This window comes from Cherax quadricarinatus, chromosome 49 (assembly GCF_038502225.1).
Source record: "Cherax quadricarinatus isolate ZL_2023a chromosome 49, ASM3850222v1, whole genome shotgun sequence".
NCBI classification, from domain to species: domain Eukaryota; kingdom Metazoa; phylum Arthropoda; class Malacostraca; order Decapoda; family Parastacidae; genus Cherax; species Cherax quadricarinatus.
Window position 1 is genome coordinate 19,041,412 of NC_091340.1, and position 12,879 is coordinate 19,054,290.

Below are 12,879 nucleotides of genomic sequence, written 5' to 3' on the forward strand. Positions count from 1 at the left end.
TATTACCAAGCTTCAAGCAGATACTACTAAGATTCTTCAAGCCACGCAAGCTGCATCTACCACTTCTTCGCCAGCTCTTGCTAGCAACTCCACCAAGATTCTTTACTGCATCATGTATGCTCATTTGCAGAATGTAGCTGAACCTGGTTCCTTCAACACCACCATCAACGAACTTTTCAAGCTCAACAACATGCCTGGTTTCACATTCCCTGCATCTCCACCTTCCACAGAGATCATAAAATCCACTGCAAATGTCGCCAACATTACTGCTGCTCCACCGCTACAACACCTTCCTCCCGACACAGAGATGGACCAATCAGAGACCACTGAGACGCCGACCGATTCCACCAATGAGAGTCCACCCACCAGCACCTGCTTCCACCTCCGTCACAACGGACCAATCAGATGCCTCACCTCAATCGTTTCAGGCACCAGCCAAGAAGGTTAAAACACAAGAGCCTTGGGATGCATCCCTACATACTACCACCACTCTTTCACAAGAAGTCCAGTTCTTGCCTGGTGTATACTTCTACACAACCAACCAGAATGAGAACGCAATGTACACTCCAGAAATTATTCAATGCCTCCACAACGAGACAGTCAAGTTCACCTGCGACTCAACTCGATCATTCACCACTGAATCCTTGATCAACCTACTCTCAAAAAGTCAACGCTTTGTGGCACTCGACCACACCACAAGGAAGAAATTCAGGACTCTCAAGAATGGGGCTGTCGAAGACAGTACCCTCACCTTGCAGGACTGTTAATGATCAATCACCGCGAAGACAAGTTTCCCCAACACTTTGCTGCCTGCTAAAGCTGGGGTGTGGCTCCAAAACGAACCCTGTAATTGCTGCTTCCGCCCTTCTATGCTGCTGAAAATGCTAAACGAGAAGACACTTCCCACTTGGGGAGTCACCGCAAGACAGAAGAAGAAGTCACCCTCCAACCGGAGGGCCCCAACAAAGAATACAGAAGAAAGAAGATGAACGACACCCCCCGCCCAGGAAGTCACCGCCGGGTCGCCACCTGGAGAAGATCCGGGCCGGAAGTACCGGCAAACCTACAACAACAACTTCAACTCCATATTGTTTCAGGCTATGGAACAACTCTTCTCCAGACTGAGGGACTGACCACCTCACAACTTCAAGGGTGATCGACTGATTACATCGTCTGAAATACACTGCACATGTGCGTCCCTCTGTCAGTGCCATGCTTGTCTCAGCATGATTGCTGAAGGTGTCTTGACTGCAGAGACACTTAGAGGTAGGTAGTTGCATGACGCAAACATCGGCCGGATCTGAGCGCCAGGGAGGTGGTGGATGATACCCAGCAACAGGAAAGTCACAACTCTTCTCAAGTAGTTGTATAGGCAGCAGCTTCCGCCCAGCAGCACAAAACGAACGAATCCAGGAGTAGTCAGTGAAGAGAGTTGGATCTTGTGTCATGGTTGTCAATATCCGTCTTCTTAGTGGGGTACCTTGCTGCCGGTGCAGAATCGTGGCTACTTTGCAGGCGTTTATGTATCTTACTCTGTCAGCCAGGGAAGGAAGCCGGGCCTCAGATCTGAGTCATACTGTGTTGGTCCAGATGGGGGCCCCAAGCATAGCTCTTATCGCCTGGTTTTGTATGACCTCCACCCTTTGCCTGCTCTGCGGGAAGAGATGAGCTAACGCTGGTGCATGGTAGTCAATGAGCGAGCGTATAGCTTGTACATAGTACAAGTGAAGTACATCTTTTCTCGCCCCTGCACGGTGCCTCGTCATGGTTCTCATGACGTTGAGCCTGAGTAGAGCACGGGACCTGACATACTCGGCCTGTTTCTGAAAGGTCAGTTTTTTATCAATGTAGATTCCCAAGTATAGGTAGGAGCCTGTCCACTCAATTTCTACATCCTGAATATGTAATCTATTCACAGGATCTGGTACCTTGGACATCATTGGAAGAGATTTCTCGGCGGAGATCTTGAGGCCTAGTTGCTTGCAAGACTGCGTTATTAGGTCCAAAGCTCTCTGGGCCTGTCTCTCCAAATTGCCTTTCCCATTCACTACGAGTGCAAGATCATCAGTATAGCTGAGTAGCTGTGTACCACTATGAAAGTAAGGCTCACAAGATCCTGCATAAGGACGTTAAACAGAGTAGGAGTGAGCACATCTCCTTGTGGCATGCCGTTTTCCAGGGTTTTAAAGGAAGAGTACTGTCCCTGAAAGCTGACACAGGCCTGCCTGCCCCTAAGGTAGGACTCTATCCAGGCCAGGAGGCATCCTTTGATCCCCTTCTGAGCTAGTATTGCTAGAATTGCTGTGGGGCTGGCTTGCTCAAATGCCTTCTTGAGGTCGAGGTAGATGATGATACTAGGTTTCTTGTTACTATCAGCAATCTGGCTTAGTAGGGTGGTTATGCACTCTGCTGTACCCACTCAAATGACCTCAGTTAACCTTTTATATGCCTGGCGAGGACTATCTGTAATCCTATCTGAGTTACCTCAGAGTAGATCATAGGTCACCCCATGAACTGACGTGTTCTCTCTACTACCACATCACTTCTACAAACACATCACCATCACTAGACAATTATCAACACTATTCTATCGACATCACTATTACCTAAATATCTTCCTTTAAATATTCACATAAAATCTTCATTTTCATTAAAAATATACACAAAACTTCCACACTATCCTAACTGCACCATCTCCATAAATCTCTTAAAACTCTAATAAAATCCTTTCCATACCCATGGAGGAAGCGCTGTACTCACAACTCATATCCCACAACTATTTCCCGTTTTACAACACCCCAGCATCTCACAACACCCCAGCATCTCACAACACCCCAGTCTTTTTTCGTTCAAGTCACACACACACACACACACACACAGTCTCGTCAGTGCGTGCGCAAGCTACGCCTTCCATGCTCCGTGAATATAAGTGTTTTCGAGGGCTACCCAAGTGATCTGAAGGGTCGCTAAGTGTGCTAGGGTAGTGAACAATTCCTTGAAGAGATTTATAATCTGCCTGAGCCACATAAGTGTAATAGAGATGCAATTTTGTAAGTGATCTAGAAAGTAAAACATGGTGCGCAGTCAGAGTGGGTAGGGCAGGCGATGTTGCCACGTGTCACCCAAGAAAGATAATAATGTGAAATAATCGTGTGACCAGTGAGAGAAATACAGTGAATAGGGTGCATTATATAACGAGAAAAAATTGAGGTGGATCTACACCAGGATGTCTCATCGAGCTGGACAATCTACAGGCTGCTACAGCTGCATTGCAAGTACTGTATTCACATATAAGTGGTTGTATGGGTGTGGGGTTCCAGGTTCCAATTAACCACCAAGCTGATTGTGAATGGTCAACTCTCATAGCACGATAAAGAATAGGCACTAAAGTATTCAATAAAGAATAGCAACTGGTAATCTATGGAACAAGGCGAGTAAGTTACTATAAGCTAGGTGGCAGGACAAGCATAAAGGGCAACATTGTAAGTAGGTGTGGGTCAAGTCCCAGGAGGGTGGGGGTCAGGTCACAAGAGGTTGTGGTCAGTCAAGCAACCACTGAGACTCCACATTACACTCCAACACACAATTCACCTACTTTTCAGACACATAATAAACCCACACATAATTACACACATAATTACACACACACACACACACACACACACACACACACACACACACACACACACACACACACACACACACACACACACACACACATCCAGACTCACACATACACTCCCCCCTCCCCCACCAACATCTCACTCCTTCCCCTGATCCCACCCCTCCCTCTTTCACCCTCCCCCTAGCCACCTCTCTCTCCTTCCCCCTCTCCCTCTCTCATTCACCCACTTGCTTCTCCCTCCTTCCCACTCCCCATATTCCCCCCTAAATCCCCCTCCCCACCCATCTCCCACATAGCCACAGTTCCTCCTCTACCTTCCCCCCCCCCACACTGACAAACACACTACTAACCTAACACACAGAATTACATAGGTTTCCTACTCCGAGGCAATCAAAATAAAACAGCGGCGATGTTGCTGGGGGAAAGACTGGGTAAGTACGTAGAGGAGGTGTTGAGTAATCTGAGGGTGACACACACCTATGTATGGACAGAATCGGAGGTGGCCTTACAGTGGGTCCAGAACGACAGGTCTAAGCTCCCCTATGTCAGGAATCGGGTAAAGGAGATACGGGAACTGCAGTCAACGTCAACAATTCTGTATGTGCCTACAGATCAAAACCCAGCCGACCTGATAAGCCGACGGGTGACACACAAAAAGCTGAGTAAAAGCGAGATTTGGTTCAAAGGCCCAGACTGGTTACCAGCAAGGGATTGCTGGCCGGAGCAGAAATTCGTGGAGACAACCAGTCGCATAGTACACTTTGCGGGGGAATCCGACACTGAATTATTTGACCCCAGGTGCTACTCCTCGTGGAGGAAACTTGTAGGTGTCACGGAAATGGTATTTCAATTTGTGAGGAAGCTGCACGACAAGGTAAGCCAAGGTCGACAGTTGTCTCTCGTGGGTCCCAGAGAATATTGGATAAGGCAGTACCAAAGGGAGAGGTTTCCAGGAGTGCTGGAAGTACTTGCGATCAGGCAGCAGGTTATGGCGTCAGGACGTGTGACCAACGACGACGACTCAGGGAACAGCAAATTGGTTCACTCATTGGGATTGTTCCTAGATCATGCGGGGCTAATAAGATGCAGGGGAAGAATACAAAACTCTGAGCTCGGCTATGGGGCCAAACATCCCGTGCTACTGGGAAAGGAGGGATGGGCGACAGAGCTATTGATACAAGATGCCCATCAGAGGACCTTACATGGGGGGTTTGGAGATACCCTCACCTGCCTACATCAGAATTACTGGGTACTGAAGGGTCGAGCTGCCGTCAAAAGGGTGCTAAAGAGTTGCACGGTCTGCCGGCGGTACGATGGGAGGACCCTACCATACCTAGGTCCACCACCTCTGCCTCAGGAGCAGGTACATAATGACAGGCCCTTTGAGACTGTGGGAATAGACTATACTGGGGCTATCACATTGAAGAACCCAGGAGACGATAGGATGGGCCCTCAGAAAGTATATGTCTGCCTGTTTACTTGTGCCACTACTCGAGCTGTGCATTTGGAGTTCGCAGAAGATATGTCAACAGAGACTTTCGTGAAGCTGTTCAGGAGGTTTACAGCCAGATTCTCGTGCCCGCGTTTGATTATCTCGGACAATGGCACAAGCTTTAGGGCGGCCGATAAAGTTTTCAGGAATCTTAGGGACAACGGAGAAGTACGAGAACACCTGAAGAGAATAGAGTGCGAGTGGAGGTTCATAGCTCCCAGGGTGCCTTGGCAAGGGGGATTCTATGAACGCATGGTGGGCACAGTCAAAAGGTGCATTCGGAAGGTCTTGCACGGCAGGAGAGTGAGCTTTGATGAACTGAGGACAGTGTTAGTTGAGATAGAGGCAAGAGTTAATAACAGGCCTCTGACCTACGTACAAAATGAGATTGACGAGCAGGAAGCTCTCACCCCCAATCACATGCTGTTTGGAAGGAGGATTGAGCCCTTCCCCACAATTTTGAGTCAGTCTTCCAAGGAGCTGGATTATTATGGGCCAGATGGTCCCCCCATCAATGAAGAACTGAACAGGAGTCACAACAGACTGGTGAACATCCTGGACAAATGGAACCAGGTGTGGCGCAGGGATTACTTGACAACCTTGCGGGAACATTTCTATGGTGCCGACCCCGAGGCAAAAAAGATGATGCTAAGTGAAGGGGACCTGGTGCTAATAGAATCCGAGGCGCCCCGGGCATACTGGCCTCTTGGCCTGGTAGTGTCAACCCACCCAGACAAGGCTGGGCGGTTGAGAATGGTGAAGGTGAGAATGAATGGTGTCGAGACTATAAGACCCATCAACAGGCTTTTACCTCTCGAGGTCCACATGGTGGGACCGGGACATGAGAAATTAGACCAGAGGCTGACCGAGCTGAGCGGCCGGACGACCCGTCGAACGGCGCTCAAGTCCAGGGCCCACTGGGAGGGCCTGTGGGAGGCAGACTTGATCTAGACTTAGCGCCTACCTTCGCCGGCGGGAGGATGTGGAAATTTATTTGGTCCCTAAAGTTCCACAGGACAGATCCAGCATGGCCGTACGGGACGGCTGAGCTGGATGGCCCTTATACCCCACCCTAACAATCAGCATTCTCTTTGGTCGGCGATGGATTCTTGGTAGGCATGTATTTAATTTATAGATTTATTCTTCAGGGATGGAGTAGGTAGTTTTACTGTTAATATATTAATATTAGTTTACTAAGGTATCTGTAGATAATAATAATGTAGACCTAAGACCTTAACATAGTAGTAATAGGCCGATAATGTAGGCAAACACTAGGTTAAGTTAGCTAGGGAGAACTGGCAGCCCTAGCTTGAATGAGGAGGCGCGGATCTAAAAGACAATAGCGTCCCTCTTAAGACAGACACCAACTGGACAATACGTGCCGTGATCAGCAGACGGCACCCCCATGTGTCTTCACATCTGAGACCTGGGGAAATCTGGTAGAGGCACCTCGATGTACCGTAGATGACCTCCTCCATCAGGCCCATACAGTAAGACAAGACCACTATTTCTCATAGAATTCTGGCCAGTGTCTGGAGAGTTTGTGAGTTGAGTTTTGACTGTGGGCCTGGTTGCAACAGGTTGAGCATGCCCAGTAAGTACCAGTGTCTCAGAGCAGTCTGGAAGCTAGTGTCTGAGTCGGCATAGTTATACTAGGGGATACATACCCTCTTGGATATAGGAATTTCTGAGGTGCAGGCAGGACACTAATTACGATTGAATATTGCAGGAATTAAGGCTCCCTGTTGCACGTGGTTTCTGAGGGAAAGTCCAAAGGGGGCTAAGGCTAAGCTTAGAGAAGTGAAGATCAGGATATATGCTGCAACACCAAGTAAGTTAGTCCTTTATACGTGCATGCAGGCGAGGTTTTCTTGTAACATCAATCATTTGTAAAAATCTGTCCTATAAACCACTTGTGAGGCCGAGGTACCCACCTCAGAGCTCGGTGTCAACAGAGTATGCCAGGGTAGGCGACTCACTTGGAGGCAGCCCACACAAATTTTCACACCTGGTATGGTAGCCCGGCTGACTACCATACATACCACACTTGATTTCTTACAATAAACACTACTTGTCTCACCCTAAATTAAGACTATAAATATTTTAAGGTAAGTAATGAGTGCACTATGTGTGTATTTTACTTTTTATTGTTTTTTGATGCCTATTTCTATTGCTAACTTAATATATGTGTAAACTTGTTATCTAGTATTTGTATGCATTTATAAGGGGAAAAATAGGGTGTTCCACTTTAAGGGAATTTCCACTTTACGGCAGTAGCCTGGAACCTAACCTGCCGTATAAGTGGGGCCCTACTATATATATATATATATATATATATATATATATATATATATATATATATATATATATATATGTATATATGTATATAGGAATATAATTGAATCTTGTTTCATAAAAAGCAGTTTTGACAATAATATGAATATTTCCTTTGGTTTATATAAATTAGATCCATTTATAATTAATAGAATTTGAGAAGAATTTAATAATACACTGGACAAATAATTTTTAAATTTTCTTGGGTAGAATAGTTTGTGGGGTGAGTTGTGCAAAGGACCTATCCAAGTTGGGTCGGCGCGTGTCAGGTGTTTAACCGTTGTGTGATCTGATAGTGAGGTGCTGGCCTGACCCCTTATATAGCTTCCTTGTATGCTTTACTTTCATAGTTCCTTGATAATGTGAGTAGTCACGAAAGCGCTTGGAATTTCTCTATTTTTTAGAGTGGTTGTTTTGCATATATATATATATATATATATATATATATATATATATATATATATATATATATATATATATATATATATATATATATATATATATATATAAATCTCAACGCTATTCTTGCCGAATAAGGCAAGCAAAAATTTGTGCATGCAATAATTTTGCAAATGTCATTCTGAACCTAATGAAAAAAAATATATTTCATTGTGTTTGTTTATTATTAAATTATTGTAAACTATCTAAAAGATATTTAGTTGAATTAGGCTAAATTAAACTGAACTTCTTATAATAAGGTTAGGTAAGTTTTCAAAGGCTCTTTTGGTACAAAATTATTAATTTTTACATTAACATAAATGAAAAAATACCTTTAAACATATAAGATTAAATTTTAGAAAGGACTTAATTTTAACGAGTTTTTGTTAATTATTTTTTTCTGAGAGTGCTGAAATTGAATTTAGCATAGTTAATCAACAAATTTTCTCTCAGCTAATTTGGCTGAATAGAGCAAACTACCCAATTCGGCTTCATAATAATACTGCTAATAATATAATATCTATATGTCTACCAGTACATGTACAAGGTATACAGACCATAGCTGACATCAATGACATACTACTATATAGAAAGCCGCTTGTTATGCTGAGCATTTCGGGCAAATTAGGTCAGTTTTGTCCCAGGATGCGACCCACACCAGTCGACTAACAACCAGGTACTCATTTTATACTGATGGGTGAACAGGGACAGCAGGTGTCTTATGGAAACACGTCCTAATGTTTTAGATCCGTAGCGAAGGATCGATCCCCGGACCTGAGTGTGTTTACCTGTTTACCTGGAGTTTACCTGGAGAGAGTTCCGGGGGTCAACGCCCCCGCGGCCCGGTCTGTGACCAGGCCTCCTGGTGGATCAGAGCCTGATCAACCAGGCTGTTGCTGCTGGCTGCACGCAAACCAACGTATGAGCCACAGCCCGGCTGATCAGGAACTGACTTTAGGTGCTTGTCCAGTGCCAGCTTGAAGACTGCCAGGGGTCTGTTGGTAATCCCCCTTATGTGTGCTGGGAGGCAGTTGAACAGTCTCGGGCCCCTGACACTTATTGTATGGTCTCTTAACGTGCTAGTGACACCCCTGCTTTTCATTGGGGGGATGGTGCATCGTCTGCCAAGTCTTTTGCTTTCGTAATGAGTGATTTTCGTGTGCAAGTTCGGTACTAGTCCCTCTAGGATTTTCCAGGTGTATATAATCATGCATCTCTCCCTCTTGCGTTCCAGGGAATACAGGTTTAGGAACCTCAAGTGCTCCCAGTAATTGAGGTGTTTTATCTCCGTTATGCGCGCCGTGAAAGTTCTCTGTACATTTTCTAGGTCGGCAATTTCACCTGCCTTGAAAGGTGCTGTTAGTGTGCAGCAATATTCCAGCCTAGATAGAACAAGTGACCTGAAGAGTGTCATCATGGGCTTGGCCTCCCTAGTTTTGAAGGTTCTCATTATCCATCCTGTCATTTTTCTAGCAGATGCGATTGATACAATGTTATGGTCCTTGAAGGTGAGATCCTCCGACATGATCACTCCCAGGTCTTTGACGTTGGTGTTTCGCTCTATTTTGTGGCCAGAATTTGTTTTGTACTCTGATGAAGATTTAATTTCCTCATGTTTACCATATCTGAGTAATTGAAATTTCTCATTGTTGAACTTCATATTTTTTTCTGCAGCCCACTGAAAGATTTGGTTGATGTCCGCCTGGAGCTTTGCAGTGTCTGCAATGGAAGACACTGTCATGCAGATTCGGGTGTCATCTGCAAAGGAAGACACGGTGCTGTGGCTGACATCCTTGTCTATGTCGGATATGAGGATGAGGAACAAGATGGGAGTGAGTACTGTGCCTTGTGGAACAGAGCTTTTCACCGTAGCTGCCTCGGACTTTACTCTGTTGACGACTACTCTCTGTGTTCTGTTAGTGAGGAAATTATAAATCCATCGACCGACTTTTCCTGTTATTCCTTTAGCACGCATTTTGTGCGCTATTACGCCATGGTCACACTTGTCGAAGGCTTTTGCAAAGTCTGTATATATTACATCTGCATTCTGAGTGCGCTAGCGATCAAGCTACGGGACACCGCACTTTTACTTACACGAGTCGTAACACAGTATAATACAACTAAGCATGTCCATGTACAATATTAAGACAAAACTGTATTAATTTAACCAAACTAATACAACATACACTCTGACGAACCTGAGTGACAGTAGTTGCAGAGAACAATGATGTGTCATAAACCCACTGTGAGCAAGATGAAGTTGAGTTGGAAAATACTTCTGGCTGACATTGGTCAGTAATGTTGTTCTTGAGTGTCCAGACATGACACTGGTCACCCTCTGGGATGGCCCACTCAGTAAAGTTCTCCTTGTAATGGGTACTGTTGTTATCACAATTTGGCACCACACATCTGGGAAAATAAAGTCATTTATTAATTAAATATGGCACTGAAATAAATACCTGCATGCTAGACATAAGTGTAATATTTTCTATCTTTTCAAATAAGATTTGCGAAATTATGGACCGTAGAATTTTTTGTATTGGTTCTATGGTATCTTTCTCGGCATATATATGGAAAATAATGATTCACTGTGTTTTTATTCATCTGTATCACATCGGGTTGTCAAGTTATATGGAAACGTTATTTTTCTCTTTTCGTGTAACGTACGTAAATTATTGAGTTGTATATTGCCAATTAAAATGCTTACCTTAAATTAACTTAAATGTTAAATTTAATAATTTTTTAATTTTCAGATTATTAATATGTCTAGAGGCTGCATAAATTCACTAGACATATTTTGCTATGCCTGAGGGCAATTCACCCCTTCAGATTCCCGGAGCAACATTACTCCTTTATTGAAGCGCTGCTACTTTGCTTATTTTGTCTGCAAACTTGGAGACCAGAACAAACCATTTGCACCACACAATGCTTGCAAGAGTTGCATCAGTAAGCTCCAAATGTGGCCAGTAGGAAAACTTAAATGTATGCGCTGTGGAGTACCAATGGTATGACGGGAGCAGATGAACCACCATGATGACTGCTACTTTTGTATGACTAAAGTTGCTGGATTCAACAAGAAGACTAAAGATCGCATAATATACCCAAATATTCCTTCAGCAATAAAGTCTGTTCCACACACTGAAGATATTCCTGTACCTGTGCCACCTGAGACATAACAAATTTCATCAGTCTGAGACCAGTGATTCTAAGAAGATGGAAGTAGATTATAAACCACCAACAAATGACGATCATAAACCCTTCAACCAAGTTGAGTTCAATGACTTGGTGAGAGACCTTAACCTTCCAAAAGAAAGTGCACAGTTACTTGGCTCTAGACTGAAGGAACACAGACTTCTAGCTCCTGGAACAACATTCACTTGGTACCGTCATCGTGAAGAGAACTTCACTCAGTTCTTTGACAAAGAGGAGCCTTTAGTTTTCTGTTCAAATATTTTTGGCCTTATTGAACACATGGGGATCTTATACAAAGCAGATAAATGGAGACTCTTCATTGATTCTTCTAAAAGAAGTTTAAAGGCTGTACTTCTCTACAATGGCAACACAGCTGCATCTGTGCCAATTGGCCATAGTGTCCAAATGTCAGAAACTTACTCAAATATGAAGACACTAATATCTGCATTGCAAACTGAGCTGTTTGCAATCCTAATGGCGCTAAAGCTAACTCATGACACTGAGCTTGACTCTATCATCATTACTGATTCTATGTCATCACTGAATGCTCTTAACCCATATAATGACTCCAACAACATGCTTATTATAGAAGCCAGGTATAGATACGCAAAAATCCGGGACAAAGGAATTAACGTACAAATGCTATGGATCCCAGCACTTATTGGATTACTCCTTCATTACAAACTTGATATGTTAGCCAAGAAGAGTACCCAGAAGGAGAATGCAGAATATAACTTTGATATATCTGTGTCTAGCATTAGGAATAATATTAGGAGAGAAGTAAATAATGAAAATGATTGTTATAGGAATGCAGTTAGAAGCCTGAGTAGTTCTATAACCCACTAGGATGACATGAACATAGATAAGTATGTTTATACTTATCTAGTATACATAGTATACATAGCGTTAAAGTGTATACCACAGTGGCAACGTATTATACATAGTGTTATAGTGTATACTGCAGTGGCACCGTAGTATAGATAGTGATAGTGTATACCACAGTGGCACCGTAGTATACATAGTGCTACAGTGTATACCACAGTGGCACACTAATATACATAGTGTTATAGTGTATACCACAGAGGCAGCGTAATATAGATAGTGTTACAGTGTATACCACAGTGGCACCGTAGTATACATAGCTTTATAGTGCATACCACAGTGGCACTGTAGTATACATAGTGTTATAGTGACCCGGTGGTCTGCAAGGTGACCCGGTGGTCTGGTGGCTAAAGCTCCCGCTTCACACACGGAGGGCCCGGGTTCGATTCCCGGTGGGTGGAAATTCCGACACGTTTCCTTACACCTATTGTCCTGTTCACCTAGCAGCAAATAGGTACCTGGGTGTTAGTCGACTGGTGTGGGTCGCATCCTGGGGGACAAGATTAAGGACCCCAATGGAAATAAGTTAGACAGTCCTCGATGACGCACTGACTTTCTTGGGTTATCCTGGGTGGCTAACCCTCCGGGGTTAAAAATCCGAACGAAATCTTATCTTATCTTATCTTACCACAGTGGCACCCTATTATACATAGTATTATAGAATATACCACGGTGGCACTGTAGTATATATAGTGTTATAGTATATACCACAGCGTCACCGTAGTATACATAGTGTTGTGCAAGACAGGTATACAATACCGACAAGATGAAAGTTAAGACACTTGTGCAACATCTGGTTATCTTTATTGTAGACTATGTATTCTCCGGTGCCACCTTGGTATACTCTATATTACAATCTATACTAGGGTGCCACTGTGGTGTGCACTATAACGCTATGTATACTCCTGGGCCACTG

The 12,879-nt window shown here is 44.0% G+C and overlaps 1 protein-coding gene across 2 annotated transcripts in view; it reads right to left on the reverse strand.

The window, feature by feature from the left end:
* LOC128697107 (organic cation transporter protein) overlaps positions 1-12,879 on the reverse strand; it is a 444,009-nt gene that overhangs the window by 302,061 nt on the left and 129,069 nt on the right. For both annotated transcript variants that reach the window (XM_070095239.1, XM_070095240.1), the window contains exon 3: positions 10,088-10,298. In XM_070095239.1, the coding sequence (XP_069951340.1) occupies positions 10,088-10,298 (211 nt within the window). The remainder of the gene's footprint in view (positions 1-10,087; positions 10,299-12,879) is intronic.